The sequence below is a fragment of the Bombina bombina genome, chromosome 5 (genome assembly GCF_027579735.1).
Source record: "Bombina bombina isolate aBomBom1 chromosome 5, aBomBom1.pri, whole genome shotgun sequence".
NCBI lineage: Eukaryota > Metazoa > Chordata > Amphibia > Anura > Bombinatoridae > Bombina > Bombina bombina.
Window position 1 is genome coordinate 985,270,201 of NC_069503.1, and position 13,268 is coordinate 985,283,468.

Here is a 13,268-nt window from a genome sequence, read left to right on the forward strand (position 1 = left end):
TGGAGTGCCTATGACACTAGGCTCCCCTCCAGCCCGCAATCCCATTCAGGATGCGCCTATGGCTTTAGTACAGCCAAACAGCTAGGAAGTTTTATGCCCAGTGCAGTTAGGACGGGATAGAACATCTTAAGGGCGGAAAGTGGTTAAGCAACTTTTCAATTTACTTCTATCATCAAATTTACTTTGTTCCCTTTGGTATTCTTTGTTCATGTGTGCCATATAGATAACATTGTGCTCACTCCCATGCAGTTATTTATGAGTCAACACTGATTGGTTAAAATGCATGTCTGTCAAAGGTACTGAAATAAGGACGCAGTCTGCAGATGCTTAAATACAAGTTAATCTCAGAGGTAAAAAGTGTATTAATATAATTGTGTTGGTTATGCAAGTAACACTGGGGAATGGGTAATAAAGGGATTATCTATTTTTTATTTCAATAAACATTTTCAAGTAGACTGTCCCTTTAATAAAAGTTTTAAACTATTGATTTTCATTGTAGTGAAACATTTTTTAAATTCTGTGTCAATATTTATGAAGCGTTCTGGATTTGGGTCTGGGAAATATGGCCACTTTAGTTTAATGGAAAGACTATATGGGTAATCAATATTTTAACACACTAAACATACCAAAATAGAGGTAATGGATTATGAAGTTACATACTAGCTGATTAAGCACTCTTTGAGTGAAGGTGTCCTTAGCTGCTAGCTGCCCATTTTGCTCTTATACCATTTAAAGCAGGTTCCCTACAGCATATCAGTGATCTATCCAATCATGCTCCGATTGCACTAATTCACTGATATTGGCGCATTCCTTACTCTCTTTGTTGCCATGAAACCACAGACCTTGATGATCGCCCACAGTTTTCTGATTAAAAGCCCTATACCTCACTCATCCAAAACCCCTCCACATTCTTATTGACCGGCAATAATACCCTATGGCCCCTATAACGCCACTGCCTCCGCACTTCATATACCATATGGCCCCTATAATGCCACTGCATTACTGAGTCTTTCCCAGATCACACACTTCCCATACTCGTCGTCTGACTGAGCTGATCTCCAGTTTACTGGCGGGCGCTCGGTGCATTATGGGTATCCGTGCCATGGAGACGGGGAAGCGGTTCTTTGCAGAGTACCAAGCTGTGTACTCAGTCCTTGGTCTGTGCTTGGCCGTGTTATGTGCTTCATGCTCCGGTCAAAGTTATTCTATTCCCCTTCAGCAATCTGGAGACTGCGGAGCCCAGCATTACTTTCACCAAGGGAGCTTATCGTGTGAGCCGTGTCCGGATACTCAAAGGCCCAGCCAGGATGGTACTCAGTGTTTGTGTCTGTGTGTGCAGCAGATGCTGTATATATGTTATGTGTATACAGTGTGTACCCATGATGCTCGATTGCGGGGAGGAAATAAAGCGTTTGTACAGTTTCACTATTTAATGCTTCTTGCATATAGAGGATATGGGAATGTTTAAACAGTGTGTATACACAGCATGTGTGTGTATAGTAGGGTTCCCTAGCCTAGTTACTTATATACATATAAAATACAGTGTATATACAAAGGATATATCTATCTGTATTGGAGTGGTGTTGGTAGTAGTGTGTATACAGTCTAACAATGTACACAGTACCACGTCTTGTGTCTTCTAGCGTAGTTTAATATTTAGTGTGTAGGGAAGCTATACAAAATGTGTGTCAGTGTGACTGGAGAAAACCTACAGCTTGCATATTTGATGTGGGTGTATCCAACATGTTGCAAAATAGTATATATACCTTCCTACATGAAGGGGCAGAGTAGGATATTGTATTTATTGATGTGTGTAAATACTTTTCAATGTTGTGTTAAGTGCTTTGTATGTTGAAGATTTTTAAAAATCTTTGTGTTGTCTTTGAAGACGTGTTTTTTTTTAGGTTTACCTATCACTGATCACAGGCTGCTAATACCAGTACAGTACTGCCTATCTCAGTTTGCATCAATTTACTGGTGTTAGTTGGCAATTATATTTTGAAAAATAGTAATTTAATTAAATATGACCTATATTTTTTTTTGCATGTAAAAATATCTTTATTGGGTGTTAAGTACAACATGTGCATGTAGGGAGGAGTATTAATAACTATTAGGGTCTGCAAAATTCCAAGACTATAAAGTTAAATGTATAATAAATGTCCTTTGCACACATAAGTCATGCATGCTGGAATTTATATGTCATATAAACCAAAATCATTATGGAATTGCATCTTTGTTTAGACAATATACACTAGAAAAGAATTGATAGATTAATCCAATCCAGATACTTGTCCTGGGACTAGCAAGAGAGCATGCATTGAGCTTGTGCAAGAACAGTCACTTGCTTTTCCTCCTCACTTCACAGGAATTTACTATGAAATCTTTCAAGATTCTGGTGATATCCGAGAAGGTCACAGTAAAACAAAGTGTGAACTAGGCACTGATGATGCTGATAGGCTGTTACCATCCCCCTCACCATTCAGTTAAAAGGAAATTAATATCTGAAGGGTACATTTTACAGTGGTGAATTGATCGTAGTTTTAATTATGAAAAAAACTCTGATATATATCATAAAACTTTTTAATTCTCAGTTTCATGAAGGATAAATGACAATGTCCCCTAAAGCGAAATGGACGTAGGTACTACATCACACAGTACTTTGTTGACGTATTACCTATGTCCAACGGTCCCTGTTGTCAGCATTGACAGTCGAGGCTGCAGCTAGGGCTAGAAGGAGTCTGCCTTCATATGGTAAAGAAGAACTGATCATTCTTCCTTTACCATATGAAGGCAGGTTGCCCATACAGACAGCGACACTGTATCGGCTTGTGGTGATGCCAAGAGAGGTAAGGAGGGAGGCGGACAGGCGACCTATCGCGGGAGGAAGGGCAGGGTTCCCTACACTACAGAAACGGGCAGGGGATTCCTACTGACAATGATTTGGGGGGAGGGGGAGAAAAGTGATTGCTGCACTTCAGATTTTTTTAATAAATAATTAAATAGATTAAGAGATACTATAAATTGGTACTGGCAGACAGCTGCCAGTACCTAACATGGTGGCTTCTATCTAAGAGGGAAAGGGTTAGAGAGCTGTTTGGAAGGGTTGAGGAGGGATCCCTACTGGGGAAAAAAAATAGCCCTAAAAGATGGTAGTGACCAGTGGGGGTGAGGGAGGGAAGAGAGCTGTTTGGGAGGTGTCAGGTGGGAAGGTAGTCTCTACACTACAGCTAAAATGAAACTCACAAGCTACCTGATTAACTCCTTCACTGTCGGGAATATTAGAAGTGAGGTGCACAGCTGCAATTAGCGGCCTTCTAATTACCAAAAATACCTTGGGTCATCTACTTAAAAGAAAAGTCCAGTCAAAATTAAACTTTCATGATTCAGTTAGAGCATGCAATTTTAATTAGCTTTCTCATTTACTCCTATTATCATTTTTTCTTTGTTCTCTTGGTATCTTTATTTGAAAATGCAAGAATTTAATCTTAGGAGCCAGCCGGCCCATCAATAAAGATACCAAGAGAACGGAGAAAAATTGATAATAGGAGTAAAATAGAAAGTTGCTTAAAATTGCATGCTCTATCTGAATCATTATAGTTTAATTTTGACTAGACTATTCCTTTAAAAAAAAAATACATTGTTTTGATTGGTAAATAAAACTAAGGCTCTGTTTCTGTTTAAAAAAAATGATAGCAAAAATGCTAAACGTTTAGAACTTTGGGCAAGTTTTTCTCTAAAATTCCCGGAACTGAAGAGGTTAAAGAGTTTTGTAGACTTGAGTAATTAACTCTGTTGAACTAACTGTCTTGGGGCAGGAACCACACCAGGAATTGCTTTGCAAGTTGTATCTAGAGGTGTACATACCGTTTTGTATATGTGATAATAAAATGAATGCCTTCCGGCTCTTACTTAACCCTTTGAGTGCTAAGCACTTTCCCACCTGGGTGCTAAGCTGTTTTAAGTTGTGTTTTTTTTTTTTTTTTTTCAAATCCCCAAGACTTACACTGTTGGTTAGGCGATTACCTTTCCAACAGTTGGTCTTGGGGGTCTGTTGCTGCTTAGATGCCTGCAGTACAGGCTTCTAAGCAGCATGCCCCCTGCTCCTATATTTAACATTGTGAATTTTAAATGGTGATGTCACCGCGCATAACGTGAAGCCCCGACGATTCCTGTCACTATGCAGGCCCGATCGCTGGGGTAGGAGCGGGTGGGAGGCCCCAGATCTCCCTCGGGGTGGGAGAGTGCTAGCGACGGCTCTGAGCCTTCGTTAGCACCAGAGTAGGAAACTCTGCGACGGCTCAGAGCCATCGTTGGCACTCAAGGGGTTAAAGGGACAGTCTAGTCAAAATTAAACTTTCACGATTCTAATAGGGCATGCAGTTTTAAACAACTTTCCAATTTACTTTTATCATTAAATTTGCTTTGCTCCCTTGGTATTCTTTGTGGAAAGCTAAACCTATGTAGGCTCATATTCTAATTTCTAAGCCGTTGAACAGCCTCTTATCTGCATTTTGACAGTTAGACACTGCTGGTTCATGTGTGTCATATAGATAAACATTGTGCTAACTCCCATGGAGTTATTTTAGAGTCAGCATCAGCATTGATTGGCTAAAATGCATGTCTATCAAAAGAACTGAGATAAAGGATAGTCTGCAGAGGCTTAGGAGTAGATTTATCATAGTGCGAGCGGACATGATAGGATTTAACTTATACAATTTTACTTATCATGTCTGCCGCACATCGATAAAAATGCCGACAGCAAACACTGTCAGCATTTATCATTACACAAGCAGTTCTTGTGAACTACTTGTGCAATGCCGCCCTCTGCAGATTTGCGGCCAATCGGCCACTAGCATGGGGGTGTCAATCAACCCAATCGTATTCGATCGGGTGGATTTCTGTCTGCGGCCTCAGAGCAGGTGGACAAGTTATTGAGCAGCGGTCTTTAGACCGCTACTTCATAACTTCTGTTTCAGGCGAGCCTGAAGGCTCGCGCGGAAACAGGGGCATCAAGCTCCATACAGAACTTGATAAATAGGCCCCTTAGAAACAAGGTAATCATAGGTAAAACGTGTATTAATATTACAGTGTTGGATATGTAAAACTGGGGAATGGGTAATAAAGGGATGTTTTAAACAATAAAAATTCTGGAGTAGACTGTGCCTTTAACACTGCTCAATTTATACTTTGCACACTGTGTTGCATCGATTAATTTCTTACCTTTTTGTTTTTTTTATTTTAAGGTACCTCATGTGTATGCCTTTCTGGATATAAACTTACATCTAACAACGTCCATTTTGGCAACTGTGAGAAATGCCCCGAGAGTATGGTAATGGTGTCTTTGTTTTATCATACATTTTAATACCTGATTAAAGAGTTTTTTTTTGTTCTTTTAATAAAAAAATATCCAGCATTAAGAAATAAATTACAAAATACAATAAGGTACAAGAAAACAAGATAAGCTTATTCAAAAAATATCGAATGGAGATCTCTTGCACTTTTAGCATGTATTTGAAACAACTTTTTCAGTTAAATGTCAACAAAAACAAACAAACAAAACAAATTAAATAAAAAATGAGTAAGAACATACAATATAAAAGAATTAACAGATTCTGACCATTTAAAAGAGAATACACAATCAAAGAATTAGTTGTTTTAAGGTTTGCTGCGTATCTTTCTGCCCAGTGTGTGTAATTTGAGTACGCAAATTATAGAAGTTTTTTTAATAAAATGAGACTTGAAGGAAACTGTATAAAACAGCACTATATATTTTAATGTAACACAATTGCTAATTCACCAACAACTTTGTTTTTGCAAAACCAATGGTTCCATCTCCAAGTATGCTGTAATGCTGCAGTGTATTTCTTAATATCTACCAAAGGCTTAAAGGGATATAATGTCCCTATAACAATAACCCCAACACTATCCATATCTCACCCTCCTTTCTTTCATCCCCTATGGTGTCCTCTCATGAACTACTATGTCTCCTTAGATATACTTCACCATCTAACTCTACTGACTCCATACATACCCACTCTTGCAAGTCTCATTCTTATCTTCTCTCACACTCCTGCTGCTTGCTGTTGGTGACATTTCTCCTAACCCTGGCCCTGCAGCAATCACCACACTTCTACAATGTCGCCCACAGTAAAAATTCTAGGTCATGCAATCGTAACATTCTTATCTCTATTAACCCACAGCACTTATCCCCCTTCTTTTCTTGTGCTCTCTGGAACACTCGCTCTGTCTGCAACATACTTACAACTGTTAACCTGTTTCTTTCCAACGTTTTCAGTCTTCTAGCAATTACCGAAACCTGGCTATCTTCTTCTGACACTGCTTTCATTGCTGTCTCCACTTTAGCCATACCCCTATCCAAGACATGGTGTCAGTCTTGGTATCTTGCTCTCCCCCTCTTGCACCTATCAGAACCTGCCTTCGCTCCCATCTCTCTCCTTTTCCTCCTTTGAAGTTCACTGCATTTGCCTGTTCTCCCCCCTCTCCCTCATTGCCCTCCTGGACCAACCTCCCAATTCCTTGAGAACTTTGCCGCCTGCCTTCCTCATTTTTTCTCTTAAAATATTCTGGGGGACTTCTACATCCCCATTAATAACCCATCTACCCCTGCTGCCTCGAAACTTCTGTCACTCATAAACTCGTTTTGGTCTCTCACAATCCATCCTATTTCCTACTCCCCGGGATGGACACTCTATTGATCTGGTATTCTCCTATCTCTGCTCTGTGTCTGAAGCCACGAGTCGCCCATTTACTATTTCAGGCCACCACTTGCTCACCTATAATCTTAATGTACAGGCTAAACCTACTCCCCCTTACCCCCACACCTTTAGAAATCTGCACGCTGTGTATCCTCTCCAATGTTCCAGCCTTATTCAGCATCATCTTCCCACACTTCCACAATATCCTGCCCTGACCTTGCTACAGCCCACTATAACAATACTCTCTAGTTAATTCTTCATTGTAACAGCTCTGCCCTTCACTTAGCCAAGCAAACCTACTTCTCTTCTCTTATATCTACTCACTCCTCAAACCCTAAGCGTCTCTTTTCTACTTTCAACTCTCTCCTCTACCCACCTGCACCACCCCCTTCATCTGTCTTTAGGGCTCACTTTTTAAACAAAACACATACTATCCGAAGGAACATCCCAACACAAACCTGCAATATTCCATCTCCACCCCCCGGTCACCCCCTCTGCCACTTTCTGCATCTTCCCCCCAGCTACTGAGAATGAACCCTTATTATCTTCCTCATGCCTCACTACCTGCCTGCTTGACCCAATCCCTTCACATCTAATACCTTCTCTGCTTTTCACCCTCACTCCAGCTCTTGCTCACATCTTCAACCAATCCCTTTCTACTGGTTCATTACCATCTTCTTTCAGACATGCAAAGGTTACCCCCATCCTCAAAAAAACCCCCAAAACATTCCTTGACCCTAATTCTCCTGCAAAATATCGCCACATATCACTGCTTCCACTAACTTCAAAACTCCTGGAAAAAATTGTTTTCCACCGCCTAACCTGCTTCCTGTCCTCCAACTTATTGCGTGACCCCCTGCAATCTGGCTTCTGTCCCCAACACTCAACTGAGACTGCTCTCACTAAGGTTAATTACAATCTTCTTTCTGCTAAAAGTAACGGCCACTACTCTATACTTATCTTACTTGACCTCTCCGCTACCTTCGACACAGCTGACCATCCCCTCCTCCTACAGACTCTCAGTTCTCTTGGCCTCTGTGACAACGCCCTTGCTTGGATTCATTCTTATCTCTCTAACAGGTCTTTTTCTGTGTCATTTGCTGGCAACTCTTCTTCTTCAATGCCTCTGCTGGTTTGAGTATCTCAAGGCTCTGTCCTGGGTCCTCTATTCCTTTTTATTTATACTTCTTCACTGGGTAAACTTATGAACAGCTATGGCTATAAATATCATCTCTATGCTGATGATACTCAGATCTACCTCTCCATTCCTGCTCTCTCTCCCTCTGTCCTTTCTCATGTCAGCAACTGCTTAGCTGGCATTTCTTACTGTATGGCCTCTCACCACCTAAAGGTAATGTGTCCAAGACTGAGCTCCTTCTAATTCCCCCCAGCTCTACTATCTCGCCATCACTCCATGTCTGCTGCCTCAAAGTTACACTTGACTCTATTCTGTATTTCATCCCCCACATCCAATTGCTCTCTTCATCCTAATGCGACCACCTATGCAATATCTCCAAAATATGTCAATTTCTGAGCGCTGATACCACTAAGCAACTAATCCACTCCCTGGTAATTTCCAACTTGACTACTGTAATAACCTACTAACTGGTAGCCCCTTTCTGTCAGTCCTTTTACTGGCTCTTCATTCACAGCAGAATTCAAAATTCTCAACCTGACCTACATAGCCCTTACCAATGCTGCCCCCACTACCTGTCCTCACCAATCAACAAATACTCCAGCCCGCCCCTTAAGGTCCAACAATGACCTGCTCCTTGCATCTTCTACCATCACCTCCTCCCATGCTAAACTGCAGGACTTCTCTCGTGCGGCACCAACCCACTTCCTTGCACTGTCCAACTTTCCTCTAATCTTCATTTAAACGCTCCCTAAAGACATTTTTGTTCAAGGAAGCCTAGCACCCAACTCAGTAACAAATGAATTCCCCTTACATAATAATTGCATCTGACTCTGTACTAACATCATTCTCACCCTTGCAGTCATCACCTCCTGTTTTCTCACCCTCCTACCCTTCTAGAATGTAAATTCTCATGGGAATAGGGCCCTAATTTCTTATGTTTTTTTTTTTTAAAAAAATTATACTTTCTGCCTATATTTAAGATGGGGGTGACCATTGTGGGGGTGGGGGAGGGAAGAGAGCTGTTTGAGAGGGATTAAGGAGGGATCACGGTGTGGGATTTGTCAGGTGGGTGGGTAATCTATACACTAAAGCTAAAATTAACTCTACAAGCTACCTAATTAACCCCTTCACTGCTGGACATAATGCAAGTGTGGTGCTCAGCTGCATTTAGCGGCTTTCTAGTTACCAAAAAGCAATGGCAAAGCTGTATATGTCTGCTATTTCTGAACAAAGGGGATCCCAGAGAAGCATTTACTACAACCATTTGTGTCATGATTGCACAAGCTGTTTGTAAATAATTTCAGTGAGAAACCTAAAGTTTGTGAAAAAGTGAATGATTTTTTTTAATTTGATCTCTCTTGGCGGTGAAATGGTGGGATGAAATATACCAAAATGGGCCTAGATCAATACTTTGGGTTGCCTACTAAAAAAAAATATAGTTTTTAAAGGTAAATATAAAAAAGGCTCTATTTCTGTTTAAATGTAGTGATGGTAAAAATGCTCTGGTCTTTTGGGGAAGTTTTTGTCTGAAATGCCCGGTCCTTAAGTAGTTAAGAAATGTTACAAATAGAGTTGTCCTGTGCATTTTAAGTTATGGTATAAAGTATTTTTTGTATATTGCATGTTTAAGGGACATGTAACTCAATTTTTTTTCTTCCATGATTTAGATAGAGCATTTGATTCTAAACAACTTTTCACTTTACTTCTATTATCTACTTAGTTTAGTTGTCTTGGTATCCCTTATTGAAAATAATATCTAGGTAGGCTCAAGTGGCTGCTGATTGGTGGCTGCACATATATGCATCATGGTATTGGCTCACACAGTGCCCTAACTAGCTCCGAGTAGTGCTTTGCTGCTTTTTCAGCAAATAATACCAAGAGAATAAAGCAAATTAGATAATAGAAGTCATTTGGAAAGTTGTTTAAAATTGCAAGCTCTATCTGAATTACCAAATTAAGATTTTATGTTTCATGTTCCTTTAATTATGAATGCTTAATTATTTGTACACTTATTTAGTAATAGCTTATATGTATATTTCTGTTTAGCATTACTAACAAACTACTCCTTTTAGGGTGTCACCACAGATGGCTGGAATTGTATTGCATGTCCTGGTGGGTTAACCTCCGAAGGGAAATGCCAATGTCCTCCTGGAAAAATTCTAGGTATGTTTTTGTATGCATGCATTTTATTATGAGACCAGGATATAAATGTGATATTTTTCATTATTGTTGATCTTAAAGGAGTTGCTGTCATTTTGCTGCATCAATGTTTGAGTATGAACCATATATGATTTTAGGAACGTTCTACCTGTGTTTGGATCAGGGCTTAGTAGCCTCTTGTTTAAATGGGGATTGCCTTGTATTTTGTGGCTGAATTGGCCTTTTAGGCTGGCTCAAACTTATTTACAGGAATGTTCTCTGAAAAAAGCACAGTTGAATAAAATATTTATCTATCTGTATCTAATCTGCTAAGGACACAGGGTCAATACTTCACAAACTTACAGGACCATTAAATGCATACCATTTTTCATTATTGCAAGTGAAACATTATTGCAATATACATTCAGTATTTATTTTGCTTAATGTAGCCACCAATAAGCAAGCACTATCCAGGGTGCTGAACCAAAAATGGGCCGGCTCCTAAGCTTTACATTCCTGCTTTTCAAATAAAGATACCACAAGAGAATGACGTAAAATTGATAATAGGAGTAAATTAGAAAGTTGCTTAAAGGACCATGATATCCAAATGTTAAAACACTTGAAAGTGATGCAGCATAGCTGTAAAAAGCTGAACATCTCTATGTAAAAAAGAAAGCTATTTTAACTCAAAAGTATTCACAAGTGAAATCTCATGAGATCACAGTAAAACAGTTCATGACCTCAGCACTGCTGATGCTGATTGGCTGAAGTTCATATCTTCCTTTTTTTTTTTTTTTTTTTTACCTGCAGCTGGACAGCAGCTGAAGTATATATATTTACACATAACTTACTCTGCTGAGCTGAGTAAATTGTGAGGTAAAATATTTTCCTTTTTTACATAGAGATGCTCAGGTGATATTTTCCTGTCAGCTTTTTACAGTCATTCTGCATCAGTTTCAAGTGATTTAGCATATGAGTATTATGTCCCTTTAAAATTGCATGCTCTATCTGAATCATGAAAGAAAAAAATTGGGTTTAGCATCCCTTTAAATCTTAGTATTGAGACATGTTATTCAGGTTGACCAGTAGGTGGTGCTGTTCTATTTATTTCACATTCAGTATTGCTACAACATCGTTTCAGCACCATTTTTATTGCATAACTTCATCATAAAACAAGTGCCTTTTACCACAGCAGCATTTATTCACCCCTGCATCACCTCACCACTGACATCTCCTGTCTTCCGCTATCCACATCTCTCTGCAGTCTCTTATATAGTCCCTTTATAAATACAGAAATAAACATGAAGGTATCATTTTCCATACATTTAATACCATGCAGTAGGTATAACACATTAAGGAGAAATAGATTTTATAGCACAGTGTCCCTTTAAAAAAATCCGGCTACCTGGTCCAATTTACCATGACATATGGGTTTGTAGAGAAAGAGGCCAGCTCATAAGCTTACATCTCTGCTTTTCAAACAAAAGATATCTAGAGAACAAAGAAAAATTGATGATAGAAGTACATTAGAAAGTTGATTAAAATTGCATGCTCTATCTGAATAATGCGGTCATTAGCAATAATATATTAATTTTTACGAGGATATACAAAAAAGTACATTATATTAATCGTTTTTTAGTGGAAATGGATGTGAATGGCAGCTTACTTCAAGAAGCCTATTGTGTTGAATGTGAACCATCTTTCACAGCTCCTAACATTTTTGGAAACAGGTGAGTGCACCACTCTCATACACTTTATTATTTTGTTCTAGAAACATAATGTATTAATATTTCTAAAGTACGTGAAACAAGAATGGGGTGAGTGGGTCACATTAATATATTAGGGGGCAAGAAATCAGGAACAAAAACAAGAAAGAAAAAAATGATAATTATCACCAGAACAAATCTGATTTCACCCCATAAATAAATAGAAAAGTTTATTTTTACTCTGGACCAGCACAGAGTTGCTCTTTCGAGGCCATTGGAGCCATCTATGTGCCTGCTTTTAGTGATATTGTTTGCTAATGCTGCACTGCTCCTTTGGGCTTGGACATACAAAAGAAATTATATTTTAATTCCCCTTTCCTTTTGTCCTATAGGATGAAATCAGTTCTTAGAATAGTTTTGTTTCATAATAATTCTCAGGCTTTCTGCACTATACATTTAATATGTTTGTTTTTTTAAGGTGTGAAAGATGTCATCAAACACTTATCAACAGAACTAAATCATGCAGCTGTGGCCAACCAAATATTATGGTAAGGACATAGTTCAACAATGCTCTAACAGCTGAAGAAAATTGCTGATAACGTAAACCATCTTGTTACAGGCACGTCGCAGACATAAACATATAAGTAAATAATTTTATTGTATTTATTCCTTAAATGGCAAGTAACAGGTTAAATTAAATAACAGATTCAAATAAAGCAGGTGGTGAGACACCTAGACATAGTAAAGTGATGCCTTATAAAATTCCTTTCAGATACACTATATGGCCAAAAGCATTTGGACACCCCTACTAATTGTTTAGTTCAGGTGTTTCAGCCTCATCTATAGCTAACGGGTGCATATAACCATAGAATCTCCTATAAAAACATTGGAAGTGCAATGGGTCATACTGAAGAGCTAGGTGACATTGCATGTGGCACTGTCATAGGATACCACCAATTTCTGCCCTTCCAGATCTGTCCTTGTCAACTATAAGTGTTATTATTGTGAAGTGAAGCCAGCCCTGCCACAAAGTGGCACATTACACAAACTTAGAGAGCTGGGACGCCGAGTTCTGAAGAGTGTAGTGCATAAAAATTGCCTTTCATCTGTTGCATTACTCACTACAGTGATCCAGACTGCCTTTGGAAGCAAAATCAACACAAGAACTGTGCATTGTGAGCTTCATGAAATGGGTTTCCTTGGCTGAGCAGCTGTGCACAAGCCTCACTTCCACATGAACAATGCCAAGCATCCCCTGTTGTGGTGTAAAGCTCACTGCCACTGGACCCATAAGAAGTGGGCATGTGTTCTATCTGGCAGTCTGATAGAAGAAGCTGGTGCAAGAAAAACACTACCTATTGAAATGTACAGTGCCACTTTAAAGTTTGGTGGGGAAAATATAATTGTCTGGGGCTATTTTTCAGGGTTTGAGCTATGCCCCTTAGTTTTAGCGAAAGATCATCTTAATGCTACAGGATACAAAGAGATTTTAGACAGTTTAGGCAATAAATTACTTCCAACTTTGTGGCAACAGTTTGTGGAAGGCCCTTTCCTGTTCCAGCATTGTTC

The 13,268-nt window shown here is 39.2% G+C and overlaps 1 protein-coding gene across 1 annotated transcript in view; it reads left to right on the plus strand.

Moving 5' to 3' along the window:
- The first annotated feature begins 1,101 nt into the window (after positions 1-1,101).
- TMEM67 (transmembrane protein 67) overlaps positions 1,102-13,268 on the plus strand; it is a 297,637-nt gene continuing 285,470 nt past the window's right edge. The window contains 5 exon segments of the mRNA XM_053715910.1: positions 1,102-1,310; positions 5,244-5,329; positions 9,927-10,017; positions 11,633-11,723; positions 12,178-12,247. Of these exon segments, the coding sequence (XP_053571885.1) occupies positions 1,103-1,310; positions 5,244-5,329; positions 9,927-10,017; positions 11,633-11,723; positions 12,178-12,247 (546 nt within the window). The 5' untranslated portion in view covers position 1,102.